A 20351-nucleotide genomic window follows, 5' to 3' on the forward strand; every position below is an offset into this window, starting at 1 on the left:
GACCAAGAGGATAAACAGCAAAGATTTCTTTTTACAGCTCATAGATCTCATACAGCTTTTTTGCTCATATTTACCAAGGGTGCCAATATAAGTGGAGGGCACTGTACATCTTCTCAAGGAGTCTGAGAGAGTGTCTATGTGCCAGTTCAAGGCTTCAAGATAGGTACATTAACTAATACTGTATCATGATAATAAATCACAACATTCAGATTCTGCTTCAACATTTTTAATCAGTTCATTCAGAGCAAGCTGAGAATACAAGCACACAAGCACACAATCACAACACATCTGCAGTATATGACATCGTATTGTCATCATTTCACACGGTTTGAGTACATTAGCATCAAACTGACAGCATATAGTTCAGAGTGTCATAGCACCGAGGTGTGGTGTGCTCAACACGTTAGTTACTGTACTGGGGGGCAGGCGCTAGGAGCCGGTGGGCTGTGGAGGTTTAACACACTGAACCCTGACAGGCAGCAGAGAGCAAGGTGGTCTGGGGATACAATAGACAGTAGCAGACACACAACAGCATATGGGAGGAGGACTGCCACATACTGTAACACACTGGCGGACTGCAGGTACACAGACATAAGAGAGACAGGGTGAGAGTAGCACTCACATTCAATGTGAATTGATCTCATATCAATGGTTCCAGACAGGCAGCTGCATGTTCCAAAAAGCGATTTTGATCTTCTAATCCTGGCCCACATCTTATCTTTTTACACTGAACTACTGAGCCCATTGAAGAAAGTGGAGGTGATTGAGTAAATACAAAATCCTATTTCCTATATCATACATATGCTCATTTTTAACACTATACATGGTTTTGCACACAAATAGCATCACAGCTTTGTAATGGATAAAATAAAGACATATCATTAAAGAGGGGTGTATTATCAGAAATACATCAGTTTTCATACTGTATCAAATAACTGGAAAGTTGACAAAGTGGTTCTCACATTGAAGAAGGCAGTAGAACCACGTGTGTGAAGGCAGAACTACAAAGCTGGTGGGTTGACATAACAGCTTCAATAGGCACTAGAATACTACGTGCCATCTTTTGTACTGTAAGTCAGTGACAGTTTTGTTGTTTGTTTGTGTAGACACTTATGGTATGAGATCAGACTATCACTACACATGCAGTTATTCTGGAAATGGTTTGCCCCCTTTGATTTCTCATGAATGATTTCAATTACAAACTAGATTGTGACCGTGGGAATAGGATACTTGAATGCTACTATACAACCAGAAAGAGGGCCTTGCATGCAAGCTGTAGAAATGACATTACAGTTCAGCTAGTTCCTTAGCAACCAAATTGATGAAACCAGATATCTTCCCGAATAATTAAATGAAAATTAGGTCCAAAGAGTGGAGTCACTGTAACCAGGAAACGCTACAGTAATTAAGATTTTATATCTGCAGAGACCAGATAGTCATTGCAGTCTAAGAGATGGAAAAGAAGAGAGACAGTCCATCACCACTATAAGGATAGATAGTCAGAAAAATAATCAAAACCTCTCACTGCCTTCAACAGCCATTTAAGAGCCATATACGGTTCTCTACGTATACTATGTGTATCAATGACTCTCTGTTTTACAATGGTTTTCTTTCTACAAAAGATTGACAAATGCAACAAAATAATGTGCAAAATCTGTGCTGAACTTATAACAGAGAGAGTAAGTGTACACTCACACACACACACCCGCGATCACACAGACACGCACAAAGCACTATAGTTAAACGACAGCCTGGTGAAAACGTCAAAATGTCAACTTAAAAGCTCCACATCTAGTGCGTATACATAGAGATGAGGAACATGAAGGAAAATACAGAGAGAAAGAGATAGACCAAATGGATGAGAGTCCTCTAATTCATTAGGCAGCCTTTAATTCCCTAATTAAAGTAGTGCAGAGATGTTTTGTTTTTACTTTTTTGCCTCAGCCAGTCTATTGCTTATCTCTTTGCTCTTCTTTGAGATAACGCCTCCCTCTGGCTTGGACTCGTCTGGCTTGGTGCTCGTGGAGGTTTTCTTCTTGGTTGACAGTGCACCAGCGATGGTCTTCTCTTTCGCCTTTTTCACCATTTTGCTCGTTGTCGTTGTCTTTTTTGCTTTGGTTTTTGTCTTGTCCACCTACAGAGGCAGAGAGGAGGACATTTTGTACTTAACATCTTCCTAAAACTGTAGGTAGACTACGCAGCCAAAATGTCATCAGTACAGGTTACAGTATCATCTTTGGACTGATACTGTATGCTACAATGAAACAAAGAGCTCATGAATCTCTAAGGTGAACACTGGCAATTCATTTCCTGGAGATGTTACAGTAAATATTTATTCTGAGCATGCAATACATGCAGTTACATACTGTTACTAACATCAAATAAAAAGAAAAGAGCAAATGACACCATCTTGTTGGTAATATTTGCAATGCGTGGTTAGAACAAAATCTCTGTTTAGAAAAAACGGTTGTGTCTAAAATACAAACTTACAGTATGAAGTTGGGGTTAGTCTATGAACAGCTAACATGATATGCACAATCCTATTCCCTTTCCCTTGGACTAGACTATATTTTTGGTCAAATTCAACAAACTATGATTTTTTGTAAAGAAAATTGTGCTATTTTCCCTTTGTAGAAGGTGCCTCTCCTGACACCAATCAAACTAAAGGACTGAGAGGTGAAATGTCATGGAAAACAATACATTAATTTAATGAATCCAAGCTCTCTTGGTGGTCTTGAGAGAGGCAGTACAAACTCTGAGGATGTGGCTGACAGCTTTGCTGAAGGATTGAATTGTCTGGCAGTTTGGTGGCTAGTGTGGCAGTTTGGTGGCTAGTGTGACCCTAGTCCTGTTGGTTAAGGTGCATTAATCAAGGTGTGAGTTAATTTGAGGTCAACCTCCATGCCTTCCAGAATAAATTGACAACACACCTGTCTACAGCAGATCTAGAATAGAGCTGCTCTCAGTCTCAGAACAGTCCTACAAGAGTGAGAGATGGAGGGGCCATTTAAACACAGCATGCAGACACATGAGACGTTCCTACCGCTCACAAACATGCATGTGGAGATTTAATTAACTCTGATTGATTACATAAGTTTAGTGATGTGCTAATGCTTATCTTAATTTTGTAGTTTAGAAAGTTATTCTGGGACTTTACACTGTACAACATTACAAAGTTATTAGGACCTGTCACGACTTTTGCTGAAGTCGGCTCCTCTCCTTGTTCGGGCGGCGTTGGGCGATCGACGTCACCGGCTTTCTAGCCATCGCCGCTCCCTTTCTCATATGTCCATTTGTTTTGTCTTGTTCCATACACACCTGGTTTTCATTCCCCAATCAATCTACATGTATTTAGTCCTCTGTTCCCCATCATGTCTTTGTATGTAATTGTTTATTGTTACGTGATTATTTTGTCAGGCGCTGCACTTTTGTTATAGACCGTGTTTGTGGCACTAGTATGTTTTATGTGCTGTCGTTGTTGACCGGTATTAAAGTGCGCCTGTTTAATATACTCCGCTCTCCTGCACTTTACTTCGCCTCCCATATACACGCCTAACAGGACCATGAAACAGGCTACAGGGATGTTTGTAATATGTAGGATTTCCTAATCAAATTTCATGATCTAAATTGTTATTACTGTAGCACATAAATCAAAATAGTATATTGCTTGGAGAACATATACATGAAAACAACCATGTCCAATGTAACTAATGCAGTTTGAAGTTTAATTAGCATTATTTGGATTTACCCTAATTTTCACTGAGACATAAACATGAATTGGCCCGTCACAGCAACGGGTTTGAAAACTCGAAATTGAACATGTATTTTGTGCAATTAGAAACACATTTTAACATAAAATAGACAGTGTTCATTGTCACATGCATGTTGATGTGGGCTCACCTTGGTGGTCTCCTTGCCGCCTGGCTCATTGTACAGGCTGCGTATCCTCCTGCGCTCCAGCAGCTTGTTGTCAGTGGGCTGCACCTTAGCCTGCTCCCCCTTGTAGGTGGCGCTGTAGCTGGTCTCCAGGCTGGACTTGTCCTTGTCATCCACAGGCGGTTTGTACTGAGACTGGGGCTTGGTTGACTTCACTGGCTTCACATCTTTGTACGCCTTGAACTCATTTCTGAAAAACAATGAATCAGCAAACTCAGCATTAGTTCCACTGTTCATCATCAAAAAAATCATAGTTTTATTATGAATCCCAGACAAACAATGTTGTTGCCCAAAATCTGTGGAAGGAAATGGACTGAAATGACTCATCAGATTTACAGCCAAAGTCTACACAGGGAGGGTAGCATGACTCGTTAGTCACTTTACTCCCCATTACAGTAATTACAACACAGGGCTGGTTCCTTTCACCCACAGATGACAACTGCAAAACATTCTACACATTTTACACAAAAACAAATTGACCATGCAGTCAAAAATGAGGGAAACAAATGAGGGAGAGCCCCTCCAGAGAGGCCTTAGGGATATACAGAGCTCCTTTACTGCCTTGGCCCTGACATGATGTGCTACTGTATTGATCTGGTAAAACCATAGAGAAGGATGAAACGGGGAGAAATCAATGCTGCAGCAGCTATCTATGACAATATTAGATCACAGGACACTGAAATTAGAGAACATACTGTATGTTAGATCAAATATCTCACAAAAATAAAACATTTAGGAAGAATCTAGAAAAAAACGGACATGTACAGTTCATGATGGAGAGGTAGAGTGGGCTTTCTTGAGTAGATTATATAGCCCAGTAGGGATGATGTGTGTTTTATTGTCAATAGACTGAAGGCTACATGCATCTTGGCTTTGCGACTGCTAGTACAGTAACTACCAAAAATGCATGCATCAATTATTAATCAATTGTATTTAGATGTTGTGCACAATACGTTCTTAGCTTACCAACATGTGCACAACATTTAAATAAATTGATTAATAATTGATGCATGTATTTAGGTAGTTACTGCAATGATATATTAACATGTTGTGTAATAAATTGTACATTGAGTATTGTCCAGACAAAACAAAATATTGTGTTAGGCCTTTTTATTAAAATACTTTTGGGCTCCACAATAAAGTAATTTGTGGCCTACATTCCATGTTTAATTTAGGGTTAACATATTTAAACTGTGAAAAAATATATATTTCAGAGGCAGAACATGTGTGCATATTGTAATTCAATAATAAACATTCAATGAAATACATAGTCCCACTGTAGTCAGATTCTCACCTATAAGAGCTGCCAGTTGAGACGACCTGTTTAATCTGTCTGTTCAGCGCGTCTGCTGCTGCCCTTCCTTTCCTCTCCACAGTGACATCTGCCGGTGGCTGTACCTCCATTTTGGCACTCAATTTCTTCTCTACAGTTTTCTCCTTCTTCACTGGTTTCTTTTTCCTCTCTTTGGATACTTTCTCTTGCACCTTTTCTTCAATTTCACTCTTCTCCACACCGCTCTCGTGCTCTGTAGTTGCATGCTTTGTTGTGGTCCCAACGCCCCGTTCTTGGGCATCGAAGGAGGCAGTTGGGCTGGGTTTGGGGATCCAGGGGTGGTCTCCCTTTTTCGGGACAGGCCATGGCTTATAATCCTTCTGATACTGTGTTACGTTGTGGAAAGGTGTCGCGGAGGGGTGATATTCATTCTTGGGTTTGCAGCTGGGCTCCGGGCGTATATCTTTCCATTCCCTGAAATCCTGGCGCATCACAGACGCACTACAGCCATGTTTTCCTGATGCGGCACCAGTCGCGGGCGGTGCCTTTACCGCCGCCACCGCCTCCTGTTCACTGTGAGAAGGCTGGGTTTCTATGGTGATGGGGCCGGTCCTCGTCTGTCTAGATGGAGGCTGAGGGTGGAGATGTTGCACCTCAGCCACATCCGAATATTTCGTGAAAACCAAAGGCACAGCGATGTCTGCTTTGTCTAACTCACTCCAGAAGCGGTTAATGCAGCAAGCCCGTGTGATGCACGGCCAGGCCATAATCAACGATGGATATATAATAACCTATGCACTTAAAATCTGAATCAACGTTTTAGGCTACTGATGAGAGAGGCCTGAATGAACGTCCTACTCACTGACCAGAGACGGGAAAATGATGCTCCCTGCGCCCACTCAGATTCTGTCCAGTCAGAACAATGTACGTGTCTACCTATGTCTCTATTTTTCAGAAATCCTACGATGCTTGCTGGATGGTAAGAAATTGAAGAGCCTTATAATACAAATGAGGAAAGTCCTTTGTAGGCTACTAGTTCTACACAGCTAATATAATTTAAACTGAAATAGACTGAATTTGCCATTGCATTCGCGGTCTGTATCGGCTTTCTGGTTGCGCATCAGAGGGGCCCCACCCCGCTACGTTCCAGAAACCTCAGAAGGGTCTGCACGGTGAACTGTCACCTGGGTCCGTCACCGTTAGGCCGCAAAGAGGGAGGAGATGCTGCCTGGTTAACCCTCCCTTTCCCGTGGATGATGTACAGACACGGCAGACGTCGGTCTAGTGTACAGTATAGTATACCTCAGCACTCACATACTATAAATTAGAATGTATGGCGGGAGATGTACAGTTAACTGCCAAAATAATGGAAAAACTTGAGTATAAATTAGGGATACAAAGTATCACGAACTCAGGTGTGGTTCCTGAGTTAATTAAGCAATTAAAACCATCATGCTTAGGGTCATGTATAAAAATGGCCATTATTTTGGCTACTATGGCTATGTCCCCATAGGATGACATTGTCCCCATCCTCAGGGCATGAGTGGTCACTGAATGGTTTGATGAGTATGACAATTGTAACGACCTGGGTGTCGGGGGGTGTGAAATCAGACGCAGGAACAGCAGAGCTTCAATACGTTGATTCTTTAATGCCCAACTGGCAAACAAAATGTCCAACACGGACTTACTGGGTGTCATAAACAACTGTCCAAAAACACGGGAGACAAACCCAGTCCACAATACATAAACCACTCCCGAAATCCAAAGCTACAAACGAACAATCCTGCACAAAGAAGCGTACGGGCTGGCTGACTAATAAAGCCACACTAATTACCAATTACCTAAACACAGGTGATACAAATAAACACATAAGGAGGGGGAGGAAAAAGAGTCAGTGGCAGCTAGTAGGCCGGTGACGACGACCGCCGAGCGCCACCCGAACGGGAAGGAGAGCCTGCCTCGGTTGAAGTCGTGACAACAATTATGTAAACCATATGCCATGGTCGTCTCAGTCACCAGATATCAACCCAATTGAATACTAATGTGAGATTCTGGAGCGGCGCCTGAGGCAGCGTTTTCCAGCACCATCAACAAAACACCAAATTATGGAATTTCTCGCGGAAGAATGGTGTCACATCCCTCCAATATAGTTCCAGACACTTGTAGAATCTATGCCAAGGTGAATTGAGGCTGTTCTGGCTCGTGTTGTGACCCAACACCCTATTAAAACACTTTATATTGGTGTTTCCTTTATTTTTGGCAGTTACCTGTATATGTATAGCCTAAAGCTCTGTGAGTAGGCTTTAGTTATAGCATCAATACTGAATAATTATGAGTAGACCTATGGTGCTTGAGGGTAGTGGGGTGTGATTCAATGTGCTTTCCTATTTTATTGAGTATGTGAAGGTCACAAATATCAGTCACAGAAACACTGTTGGGAACAAACAGAAACACAGAGGGATAGAAAAAGCTACAAATAGTTGGAACAACCAGTACATTATTCAAAACATCTACACATGGCTGAGAGTAACACCAATTATAATGGAGGGACATATTAGATAGGCTTTGGGAAAGGATAAATTGCACAATTGTTTGGGTTTCATATCATGTGGGAAAGTTATCTGATGAGCCAATATGAGGCTTATAATGCGTTTAGGCATTTTGTTTCCATCAATGAGACTAGAAGTGGAATTGATGGATAGCCTACCTGTCATTGCTCATCAAATCAAATCACATTTTATTGGTCACATACACATATTTAGCAGAAGTTATTGCGAGTGTAGCGAAATGCTTGTGTTCCTAGCTCCAACAGTGCAGTGGTATCTAACAATTCACAACCATACACACACATCTAAAAGTAAAAGAATGGAATTAAGAAATACAGTGGGGCAAAAAAGTATTTAGTCAGCCACCAATTGTGCAAGTTCTCCCACTTAAAAAGATGAGAGAGGCCTGTAATTTTCATCATAGGTACCACTTCAACTATGACAGACAAAATGAGAAGAAAAAAATCCAGAAAATCACATTGTAGGATTTTTTATGAATTTATTTGCAAATTATGGTGGAAAATAAGTATTTGGTCACCTACAAACAAGCAAGATTTCTGGCTCTCACAAACCTGTAACTTCTTCTTTAAGAGGCTCCTCTGTCCTCCACTCGTTACCTGTATTAATGGCACCTGTTTGAACTAGTTATCAGTATAAAAGACACCTGTCCACAACCTCAAACAGTCACACTCCAAACTCCACTATGGCCAAGACCAAAGAGCTGTCAAAGGACACCAGAAACAAAATTGTAGAACTGCACCAGGCTGGGAAGACGGAATCTGCAATAGGTAAGCAGCTTGGTTTGAAGAAATCAACTGTGGGAGCAATTATTAGGAAATGGAAGACATACAAGACCACTGATAATCTCCCTCGCTCTGGGGCTCCACGCAAGATCTCACCCCGTGGGGTCAAAATGATCACAAGAACGGTGAGCAAAAATCCCAGAACCACACGGGGGGACCAAGTGAATGACCTGCAGAGAGCTGGGACCAAAGTAACTGAGCCTACCATCAGTAACACACTACGCCGCCAGGGACTCAAATCCTGCAGTGCCAGACGTGTCCCCCTGCTTAAGCCAGTACATGTCCAGGCCCGTCTGAAGTTTGCTAGAGAGCATTTGGATGATCCAGAAGAAGATTGGGAGAATGTCAGATGAAACCAAAATAGAACTTTTTGGTAAAAACTCAACTCGTTGTGTTTGGAGGACAAAGAATGATGAGTTGCATCCAAAGAACACCATACCTACTGTGAAGCATGGGGGTGGAAACATCATGCTTTGGGGCTGTTTTTCTGCAAAGGGACCAGGACGACTGATCCGTGTAAAGGAAAGAATGAATGGGGCCATGTATCGGAAAACCTCCTTCCATCAGCAAGGGCATTGAAGATGAAACGTGGCTGGGTCTTTCAGCATGACAATGATCCCAAACACACCGCCCGGGCAACGAAGGAGTGGCTTCGTAAGAAGCATTTCAAGGTCCTGGAGTGGCCTAGCCAGTCTCCAGATCTCAACCCCATAGAAAATCTTTGGAGGGAGTTGAAAGTCCGTGTCGCCCAGCAACAGCCCCAAAACATCACTGCTCTAGAGGAGATCTGCATGGAGGAATACCAAAAATACCAGCAACAGTGTGTGAAAACCTTGTGAAGACTTACAGAAAACGTTTGACCTCTGTCATTGCCAACAAAGGGTATTTAACAAAGTACTGAGAAACTTTTGTTATTGACCAAATACTTATTTTCCACCATAATTTGCAAATAAATTCATTAAAAATCCTACAATGTGATTTTTCTGGATTTTTTTCTTCTCATTTTGTCTGTCATAGTTGAAGTGTACCTATGATGAAAATTACAGGCCTCTCTCATCTTTTTAAGTGGGAGAACTTGCACAATTGGTGGCTGACTAAATACTTTTTTGCCCCACTGTATTCTTATTCCTATATTTAGATTCGTGTGTATTAGGTAGTTGTTGTGGAATTGTTAGATTACATGTTAGATATTGTTGCGCTGTCGGGACTAGAAGCACAAGCATTTCGCTACACTCGCAATAACATCTGCTAACCATGTGTATGTGACCAATGAAATTTGCTTTGATTTGGTCCACACCTAAAGTACCGTCTGTGAGAATGTGGCTTTCTCAAGCTTCTGCTATTCTATCCCAAGAAACTTACCTACGATTTACACCAGAAGTCTGATACATTTAGGAAAATCTGGTCTCCATTGTGGTCCTATGTAGTCCTCCCATAAATGCCCCATGTTATACTTATGTTTGTATATATTTTTTTCTCTATTTTGACTGCCTTTTTGTATAATGTTTTGCTGAATGCTTATTCCTTTTACTGTACTTAGTCTTTGTGGTATGCTTTGGTTGTCTATGAAACCCCTGTTAAAAGAAAATAACGTTCTAATAAAAAGAGAATTACAAAAAACTAAAGTATAAGTTCCCCAAAGCAGCCAACCACAATCAGAGGAAAACTGGGTGGTGTCAGAGTCGTGTGTGTGTATAGGTGGCAGGGAAGTCAGGCGCAGGAGAGTCAAATGGAGTGTAAATGGAGTCTTTTAATATATGTCCACTTAACATTCACCATACACTAATATGTAAATGCATAAAATAAACATGGGTACGAGGACCCGTCGCGCACCTATACAATCATAAACAACACTGACATAAAACAATCTCTGACAAAGACATGAGGGGAAACAGAGGGTTAAATACACAACAGGTAATGAATGGGATTGAAACCAGGTGTGTGGGAAGACAAGACAAAACCAATGGAAAATGAAAAATGGATCAATGATGGCTAGAAGACCGGTGACGTCGACCGCCAAGCACCCGAACAAGGAGAGGCAACGACTTCGGTAGAAGTCGTCACAGGTGGACTGTAAGAAGCACTCAAACTTTGATAACGTCAGCACCCATCATTGCTGAGGAGGCCAAAAAAAGATTAAGCTAACTCATCCTGCTAGGGTGTTATGTCATCCTGCATTGGAGAGTCAGTTTGGAGGCAAGCAAGCTGCAGCAGCATGGGCTAGTAAGTCTAATCAAATCAAATGTTGTCACATGCTTTGTAAACAGGTGTAGACTAACAGTGAAATGCTTACTTACAGGCCCTTCCTAACAATGCAGAGAGAGAAAAAAAAAAAATAGGGACATTGATAGGGACAAGGAATAAATACACAATGAGTAACAATATTTTGGCTATATACACAGGCTACCAGTACCGAGTTGATGTGCAGGGGTACGAGGTAAGTGAGGCAGTTACACTACACCAAAAGTATGTGGACACCCCTTCAAATTTGGTGATTTGGCTAGTTCAGCCACACCCGTTGCTGACAGGTGTATAAAACGAAGAACACAGCCATGTAATCTCCAAAGATTGGCAGTAGAATGGGTCGTAATGAAGAAGTCAGTGACTAGCAACGTGGCACCATCATAGGATGCCACCTTTCCAACAAGTCAATCCGTCAAATTTCTGCTCAGCTAGAGCTGCCCCGGTCAACTGTAAGTGCTGATATTGTGAAATGGAAACGACTAGGAGCAACAATGGCTAATCCGTGAAGTGGTAGGCCACACAAGCTCAAAGAACGGGACCACCGAGTGCTGAAGCGTGTAGCCTTATTCTAATATGTGTTAAATAGTTTTTCCCCCTCATCAATCTACACACAATACCCCATAATGACAAAGCAAAAACTGTTTTTTAGAAATGTTAGTGATTATTATTATTTTTTTTTTTAAATTAGATTTACATAAGTATTCAGACCCTTTACTCAGTACTTTGTTGAAGCACCTTTGGCAGCGATTACAGCATCGAGTCTTCTTGGATATGATGCTACAAGTTTGGCACACCTGTATTTGGGGATTTTCTCCCATTCTTCTCTGCAGATCCTCTCAAGCTCTGTTAGGTTGGATGGGGAGCGTTGCTGCACAGGTATTTTCAGCTCTCTCCAGAGATGTTCGATTAGGTTCAAGTCCGGGCTCTGGCTGGGCCACTCAAGGACATTGAGACTTTTTCCGAAGCCACTCCTGCATTGTCTTGGTTGTGTGCATATGGTCGTTGTCCTGTTGGAAGGTGAACCGTCACCCCAGTCTGATGTTCTTAGTACTCTATAGCAAGTTTTCATCAAGGATCTCTGTGTACTTTGCTCCGTTCATCTTTGCCTCAATCCTGACTAGTCTCCCAGTTCATGCTGCTGAAAAACATCCACCACAGCATGATGCTGCCACCACCATGCGTCACTGTAGGGATGGTGCCAGGTTTCCTCCAGATGTGACGCTTGGCATTCAGGCCAAAGAGTTCAATCTTGGTTTCATCAGACCAGAGAATCTTGTTTCTCATGGTCTGAGAGTCTTTAGGTGCTTTTTGGCAAACTCCAAGCGAGCTGCCATGTGCCTTTTACTGAGGAGTGGCTTTCATCTGGCCACTCTACCATAAAGGCCTGATTGGTGGAGTGCTGCAGAGATGGTTGTCCATCTGGAAGGTTCTCCCATCTCCACAGAAAAACTGTAGAGCTTTGTCAGAGTGACCATCGGGTTCTTCGTCACCTCCCTGACCAAGGCCCATCTCCCCCGACTGCTCAGTTTGGCCGGGTGGCCAGCTCTAGGAAGAGTCTTGGTGGTTCCAAAATTCTTCCATTTAAGAATGATGGAGGCCACTGTGTTCTTGGGGACCTTCAATGCTGCAGAAATGTTTCGTAACCACCCCAGATCTGTTCCTCGACACAATCCTGTAAAGGTGCTCTACGGACAATTCCTTCAACCTCATGGCTTGTTTTTTTGCTCTGACATGCACTGTCAACTGTGGGACCTTATATTGACAGGTGTGTGCCTTTCCAAATCATGTCCAATCAATTACATTTACCACAGGTAGACTCCAATCAAGTTGTAGAAATATCTCAAGGATGATCAATGGAAACAGAATACATCTGAGCTCAATTTTGAGTCTCATAGCAAAGGATCTGAATACTTATGTAAATAAGGTATTTCAGTTTTTTATTTTTTAATACATTTGTAAAAAATTTTAAAAAACAGTTTTTGCTTAGTAATTATGGGGTGTTGTGTGTAGATTACTGAGGATTTTTTAAAAATATAATCCATTTTAGAACAAGGCTGTTACTGTCAGGATGTCAGAACTCCCCAAGGAGATGTGGGTGTGGAGTCAGGCACAGGAGAAACAAGTTCAGAATGAAAAGGGCGTTTAATCAACCAGCTCAAAAATCACAGGACACCTGACTACAGCAGTAGCCATGAAACCCACTAAGACACAGTCCAGGGAAAAACACCTGTAAAACATGAACTAGCGAAAAACGCAACCCAAACTGACAGGAAACAAAAACAATCCCGCACAAAAACCCAAAGGAAATGTCGAGATAAATACCCCCCCTAATTAACCAAAATGAAACCAGGTGAAAAGACAAAACAGACATAACCAAAAGAAAAGGAGAAAGGATCGGTGGCAGCTAGTAGGCCGGCGACGACGACCGCCGAGCACCGCCCGAACAGGGAGAGGAGCCACCTTTGGTGGAAGTCGTGACACAGGATGGTGTATTGGAGGCAAAGTCAAGTGCAGGAGAGCAAATTGTAATGAACAGGCACACTTTTATTATAGTTCCAAAAAACGAGGCAACTACATGAATGAAACGCGCTCAAAAAACGGAACATAAAAGTAGAGCGCGTAAATTAACATCATCTAACATGAAAACAATTACACACAAAACATGATGGGAAACAGAGGGTTAAATACAAGTAGCTTAATTGGGGAAATTACCAAAAACCAGGTGTGTATGGAAACAAGACAAGACAAATGGATATACGAAAAATGGAGCGGCGATGGCTAGAAAGCCGGTGACGTCGATCGCCGAACGCCGCCCAAACAAGGAGAGGGGCTGACTTCGGTAGAAGTCGTGACAGTTACGTAACAAAATGTGGAAAAGTCAATGGGTCTGAATACTTTCCGAAGGCACTGTATGTAGGGGTAGAGTGACGAGACAACAGGATAGATAATAAACAATAGCAGCAGCGTATGTGATAAGTCAAAACAGTTAGTGCAAAAACAACCAATGCAGCTAGTCCGGCTAGGTATTTGGTTTGCTATGCTATGCTACTAATTCTATTAGCAGTGAGGAAGACTAATAAGGAGGGCTAGATATGTAACTGGCAAGAATGTGTAATATTACAATAATATTTTACAGTAATAATTAAAGTATTATTTCAAAAATACTTTCTACCTCTAATGATAAAATGCTCATTTGCATGATTCATTTGGAGAATGCTTTACACAGCTTTTCAAAATCTACCAACAGAATAAAAAATGTAAAAAATTATCAATGCAATAAAGAAAACAGGGGGCAGGAAAATGTAGAAGTGAAGGACATAAGAAGAAAGGAGCTACCTGGAAATATAAGACAAACTCTGGGCCTCTGGAAAATGGATACATTTTTTTATTGCACTACAGGAGATTATAATAAATGGGAAAAGAGATGGCACTTGACTTTACTACGAAATTGTGGTTTGAGTAGGCATATGTTATGTAGCTCTGATCTGGTGTGGAATATGTCTGACAGATGTTCCACATAGAACCATCTTTTGTTCATGGAAGGGATCACTTGTGTAGTGGTGGTGTCCATAAAAATAATTTACGGCCTGTGTCAGAGAAGACCTCTGGTTGTAAAGGAGTACAGAGGGGAGCTCCAAGACTGCAATAGAAGCCAGCAGCTATTAGAGTAAAAATGCCTTATTCCTTTTCACTGACTCCAAATAAAATTGATGCTAATAGACTGACTAAAAAACAGTCCCATTGTCACGTCTGCTCCTGCTCCTCCCCTCCGGCGTACGATGTCACCAGAGTACTAACCACCGGTCCTGGGATTCATCATTACGCACACCTGTGAATCATTATGATTCATACCTGGACTCCATTACCTTCATCATTCCCTCCCCTTTATATGTCACTCTCCCAGGTTCACTCACCAGTTGGTATTGTTCTTGTGTCTCAGCGTACTGCCTTATGTTAGTGTCGTGTTCTTAGTTTTGTTGTTTTATTAAAACGTTTCACCTGCACCTGCTTCCGACTCACCTCCCCATTGTTACACCCATGTAGATATTTGGATTAGAAAATAAAACAGAAATGTTGCAAAATATACTTTATTGTTTTTTTATATACAACATACTGTGTGATATATTTAAATTCTGCATACAAACAACAAGTTTTTCAAATAGTATATTAAGTTTGTTTTTGTAGCCTAGTGGCAGCTAAGTCCTAGCAAATACTCTGCTGTATACTTGCTACAGAAGTTCCCAGTCTTCCGGTCACAGACATCGACCAAATACTGCTCAGGTTACTAAAAGGGAGTATAAAATGAGACTTCATCATCCTACAGATAAGAGAAGTGCAGATCCCTGAAACCCTCTTAAATTCCTGTTTCAACTGTTCCACATAAAAAACATAAGTCAAATATTATACACCCTTTAGGGATTCCCGAGGGATTTCCATTCCCACAAAGATAAAGTCAATACATCAAAGATGCATGCTAATAAATTGTATTGATGGTATAACAGCAGTATATGAATAATTCTTTATAAACACACATCCCTGGCAATATTCATAGAATACCCAGTGATAGAAATATTCTGAAATGTAATGAATGTTGTTCGTCAGAATTTATATTAGGCAAGAGCTGAAAGTAAAAACATTGTTGGTACAGTTCTTTGATTTCAATCCTGGAGAAGCCTGGGTTAAGATGAAGATTTGGTTAGTTCACATGCAAACGTGTCTCTCCACTGTCCTGTGACATGTGCTACAACTCACATAGCAGCACCAGTGGAAGCTGAAGTGGCATTTCTCCACCAGCCACACTGTGTAAGGCCTCGACCACAGCACATCAGATCACAGCCGTCACTGCCACTCGACGTCTCGTTGCATTGTCTACGGAGAAAAGAAGAAACAAGCAGCTAAAATATTTACAACTGACACCTGGCTTAATGCATTTGAGTTAAGGTTGTAGACAGCCGTGTACAAATTCCCAATTTTTGTCATGTAACATATTACACACCAAGCTAATGTTTGGCCCTGAAGGTTACTACTGACTGGACACTAACCTGAATGGAGTACCCAGTGAGCCCACCTTGGCATCCATCTTGGCATGCAGAAGTCCGGTGAGCTCTGTAGATACACCAGCTCGCTGTCTCTGATTGGCCGAATGCCAATATCTCGATGCACTAGCTGCGTCCTAACCCCCACGGACCGCGGGATCACCTTAGTGGCAGACAGGTACTTAGTCTTCAGAGCTTTGGCAATCAGCTTCAGGTCCTGCAGACCTCTCCAGCAGGTCCTGATTGAGCAGGAGCCAGACAAGCCGTGACACTTACACACCACCTGCAGAGCCTCACTCAAAGCCTGAAACACACACACGCACATGCACACAATCAGTCAAAGGTTATGTCCCTTGTTTCTCAACTGTTCCTTTGAAAAACTTGAACATGTAAATCTTAGGGTGACCATACTGTAGCTGTTGTTCCCTTCCACAAGACACTTGACTTCAATTTCCTTTGTAAATACCAAGTAATAAACCATACTGTAAAATTTTGTAAATTGCTAGATGTAGGGTACCATAAATCACAACATGTGGCGGTGCATTAGTGTGCTGGCCTGGGGTCGTGACCTCTTGGCTTTCATGGGTGTGTCAGTGAACGTTGCTCCCATGTGGAGGCCGTAGTGCAGGTTGTTAGGACAGCCACCCCAGAAGAGGCCTGGTTCAGAGCTACTGCTTGGGTTCACACCACACGAACACGAGCACAGCGCCCCAGTGGAGCAGCCCTGGGATAGGGCATGGGAGAGAGCTGCTGCAGACAGGGCATAGAGAAATCCAGCCTTCCTGGTTCCTGAAACATATTTCAGATCAACAGGAGTTTTTTGTGTGTGCTCTTAGAGGTACTTCAATGTTTTTGTGCCCCAGATGTTTCTGTGCTCTAAATACAGTAAGAGGGTTATTCTCCAAACTTATCTTACAACAGCACTGGTAGGAGTGGCATAGTACATTTATGACCAGAATACACAGGGGCCATAAAATAAATAAAAAACAGACCGACCCATCCCAAGATATGCAAGTACTAGGTCTCCTGAGATACCACCTTCATCTGACTACCAAGCTGCTAAGGCAATGAAAACTATTTTTATAAGATGATATGCCATCCAACTCCCACACAAAGTGCAATAGCCATGCATGCAGGCATGAACATAGAGTTTAAGAATAAATAATAATGAGTGAAGGAAAAACATGAAAAAAGAGTGATAAGTGAAAGAGAGAGAAAAAACAATAAGCTAAAATGCGGAAGGATGGAAGGATGCTTTAAAGGATTGGAAATGTGGAATTCTACCTCTGCTGAGGTCTGCAGGAAACGTTGGCCCTTATGCTACAGAGGAGCAGTTCCAGGGCATGTTACTGAATGTATCATGGCAGATTCTCTTCACCTGTTGTGCAGTTTTGATGACGGTGGGCATGAGCTCCAGGTGGCTGTGGCACAGCTGCCTCTGAGAGGACATCGGACCTCGTAGCTGCCTGCAACTGTGGCTGGCCTTCATCGAAGGACAACTGGGATAGAGTCCTATGAGGAGGAGCGACACCAGCTCAAGTTTCAAGTTTTTATTAGTCGTATGTACTGGATATGCATGGTATACATTGTCCAATGAAATGCTTACTTGCAGGTTTCTTCTGGACAATGCAACAACAATAAGAAATAATAAAATATAAGAATACATAAAGTAAATGGCTCAGTAGAATATAAGAAACCTTTTAGAATGAGTATAATACAGGAAGGCACAATTTATAGTCCAATATTTACACGTGTATTGAGGAGGTGGGGGATGTGGGGCAGTGTATAAACTGAGCAGTATAATAATAGTCTGGTAGCAGCAGTTGTGATGTGTGTGTAGCATGAATGAACAGTATATGTGTGTGTGTGTATGTCTGTGTGGGTGTGTGCATGAGTGAGTGCATTTGTGCTAAGGTGCGGAGAATCAGAACAGGTGGTCAGTCCAGTTCAAGTGTTCAGCAGTCTGATGGCTTGTAGATAGAAACTGTCTCTGAGCCTGTTGGTATCAGACCTCATGCTCAGATACCATCTGAGCGACGGTAAGGGAGAGCAGAGGTTGGGGCTGGGGTGTGTGGGGTCCTTGATGATGCTGCATGTCTTCCTCGCGTCCCTTTTTGAGTAGATGTCCTGGATGGGTGGGAGAGGACCCAGGGCGTCATGTCAAATGTCTTCAGCCACCTTAGGGAGTAGAGACACTGTTGCGCCCTCTTGACAAGTGTGGTGGTTGGTCCACGACAAGTCCTCTGTGATGTGGATCCCTAAACATGTAAAACTCGTGACTCTCTACTGCAGTCTCATTGATATGGACTCATCGTTGTTGGTTATCAGGCCTACAACCGTGGTGTCGTCAGCAAACTTGGAGTTGGTGTCGTGCAAAGCCACGTGGCCGTGGGTGAACAGGGCATACAGCAGAGGACTGAGGACCTGGGGGGCCCATGTGTTAAGAGTCAGCGTGGAGGAGGTGTTGTTGCCAATCCTCACAGCCTGTGGTCTGCCGGTCAGGAAGTCCAGGATCTAGTTTCAGAGGGTGGTGTCCAGACCCAGATAACTGTCAACAGGGGTGTTAAACCTGATTTAAACATTTTGAGAGACAGGTGTTATAAGAGGATCTGTTCTACATTGGCAGGGTTCAGGGTACTTTAGCCCCTCGCTTCAACTCACATCTGGAATTGTATTCTCCTGAACACTTACAGAGGCAATTCAGCAGGCTATACAACTTTTTCAATGTTATTCTCCAATTAATTAGAAACTTTATTAAAGCAAAGGCATATGTACATCAGGGATGGGCAACTTTGGTGGGGGTGGGGGCCACAAAAAAACTGAATTTATGAGCGGCAGCAGTGGCTCGTGTGACTGTGTATCCACATCCATACCCCCCACCCGGCGAGCAAAACATTTTAGCTGTCCCTCTCGTGACAACGCAGTTTTAAAGTTCATTTCCTGCAATTCTGCACATTTTGCCATGGGGCATAGAGAAAATGTTGCAGTTTTAAAGCAAGTTCGTTGCAATTCTACACATTTCGCCATGGGCTGCAGAAAAGATATAGCAATTTTATAACTAATTTCATGCAATTCTATTTATTTTGCCATGGGGCGGGGAGAAAAATGTGCAGTTTTACAGTTCATTTCCTGCAATTCTACACATTTTGTCATAGGGTGTTTTTAATATGATAACTGATGATCAATGGGCCCCACCCCGGTTGGTAAGTTGAACATGCTTACAAGTTTAGATCACTGGCTGCTAGACAAATTTTACCAATCTACAAAAAAATTGCTGACATGGGCTAATTGAGTGACTGCTGATGTACAACCTCATTTCTAAATTGCACCTTGTATATTCTATTATTCTAACTCAACAGTAAATTGAGACCCCGACTGAGTTCCTATTTTATTTGCATAAAACATACAGTACCAGTCAAAAGTTTGGACACACCTACTCATTCAAGGGTTTTTCTTTATTTTTACATTGTAGAATAATAGCAAAGACATCAAAACTATCAAATAACATATGGAATCATGTAGTAACCAAAAAAAGTCTTAAACAAACAAAATATATTTGAGATTCTTCAAAGTAGCCACCCTTTGCCTTAATGACAGCTTTGCACACTCTTGGCATTATTTTAACCAGCTTCATGAGGAAGTCACCTGGAATGCATTTCAATTAACAGGTGTGCCTTGTTAAAATTAAAATAGCGGAATTTCTTTCTTTCTTACAGTTTTCCACACGTTTGCTGAATCTTTAGCCCATTTTCCCAAAAGTCTAAACACAAAACTCTACAAATCTCTAGCAAAAGCAAACACTGCTGTCAACTGTTCACTCTCCAAAATGTTTTTTTTTGCATCAAAATGAAACACACACGCATCATATGAATAGAGCTGTCTACCAACCAACAACACTCTGATGTGCTCAACACACTACTATGAATATCCCATCAGTAGGTTTATGCCTTTTGCATTTTCAGTGTTACACTGTAGCCGGTTGTAAAAGATTGTTACAGTAATGTATACCTACTCAAATATACATACACTGCTCAAAAAAATAAAGGGAACACTTAAACAACACAATGTAACTCCAAGTCAATCACACTTCTGTGAAATCAAACTGTTCACTTAGGAAGCAACACTGATTGACAATACATTTCACATGCTGTTGTGCAAATGGAATAGACAAAAGGTGGAAATTATAGGCAATTAGCAAGACACCCCCAATAAAGGAGTGGTTCTGCAGGTGGTGACCACAGACCACTTCTCAGTTCCTATGCTTCCTGGCTGATGTTTTGGTCACTTTTGAATGCTGGCGGTGCTTTCACTCTAGTGGTAGTGTAACGGATGTGAAATGGCTAGCTAGTTAGCAGTTACGTGCTAATAGCGTTTCAATCGGTTACGTCACTTGCTTTGAGACTTGAAGTAGGGTTTCATGCTACTGTAACAGTATAACATTAAACCGTCCCCTCGCCCCGACCCGGGCGCGAACCAGGGACCCTCTGCACACATCAACAGTCACCCACGAAGC

The 20351-nt window shown here is 42.1% G+C and overlaps 1 protein-coding gene and 1 pseudogene across 2 annotated transcripts; both read right to left on the minus strand.

The window, feature by feature from the left end:
* Nucleotides 1–210: 210 nt before the first annotated feature.
* Nucleotides 211–6424, minus strand: LOC129822154 (microtubule-associated protein 6 homolog). 2 transcript variants are annotated; one of them, XM_055880165.1, is made up of 4 exons: nt 5231–6424; nt 3901–4126; nt 2931–2979; nt 2047–2134 (listed from the first exon to the last, which is right to left on the minus strand). In XM_055880165.1, exons 1-3 carry the CDS (start codon nt 5974–5976, stop codon nt 2935–2937), a joined length of 1017 nt encoding a protein of 338 aa, XP_055736140.1. In that variant the 5' UTR covers nt 5977–6424; the 3' UTR covers nt 2047–2134; nt 2931–2934. The 2 variants fall into 2 exon arrangements, with proteins under 2 accessions (XP_055736139.1, XP_055736140.1); XM_055880164.1 differs by lacking the exon at nt 2931–2979 and having other exon boundaries at nt 211–2134; nt 5231–6422.
* Nucleotides 6425–15503: 9079 nt separating this feature from the next.
* LOC129821705 (protein Wnt-11-like) lies at nt 15504–17327 on the minus strand (annotated as a pseudogene).
* Between the last annotated feature and the right edge of the window lie 3024 nt (nt 17328–20351).

The sequence above is a fragment of the Salvelinus fontinalis genome, chromosome 24, assembly GCF_029448725.1.
Source record: "Salvelinus fontinalis isolate EN_2023a chromosome 24, ASM2944872v1, whole genome shotgun sequence".
In the NCBI taxonomy this organism is placed as follows: Eukaryota; Metazoa; Chordata; class Actinopteri; order Salmoniformes; family Salmonidae; genus Salvelinus; species Salvelinus fontinalis.

Coding starts and splice junctions, on each gene's coding strand:
- LOC129822154 (XM_055880164.1), bottom strand. CDS start 5,976: ATGGCCTGGCCGTGCATCACACGGGCTTGCTGCATTAACCGCTTCTGG. Junction 4,127..5,230: donor TCAACTGGCAGCTCTTATAG/GTGAGAATCTGA, acceptor ATTGTTTTTCAG/AAATGAGTTCAAGGCGTACA. Junction 2,135..3,900: donor GCGGCAAGGAGACCACCAAG/GTGAGCCCACAT, acceptor CTGCCTCTGTAG/GTGGACAAGACAAAAACCAA.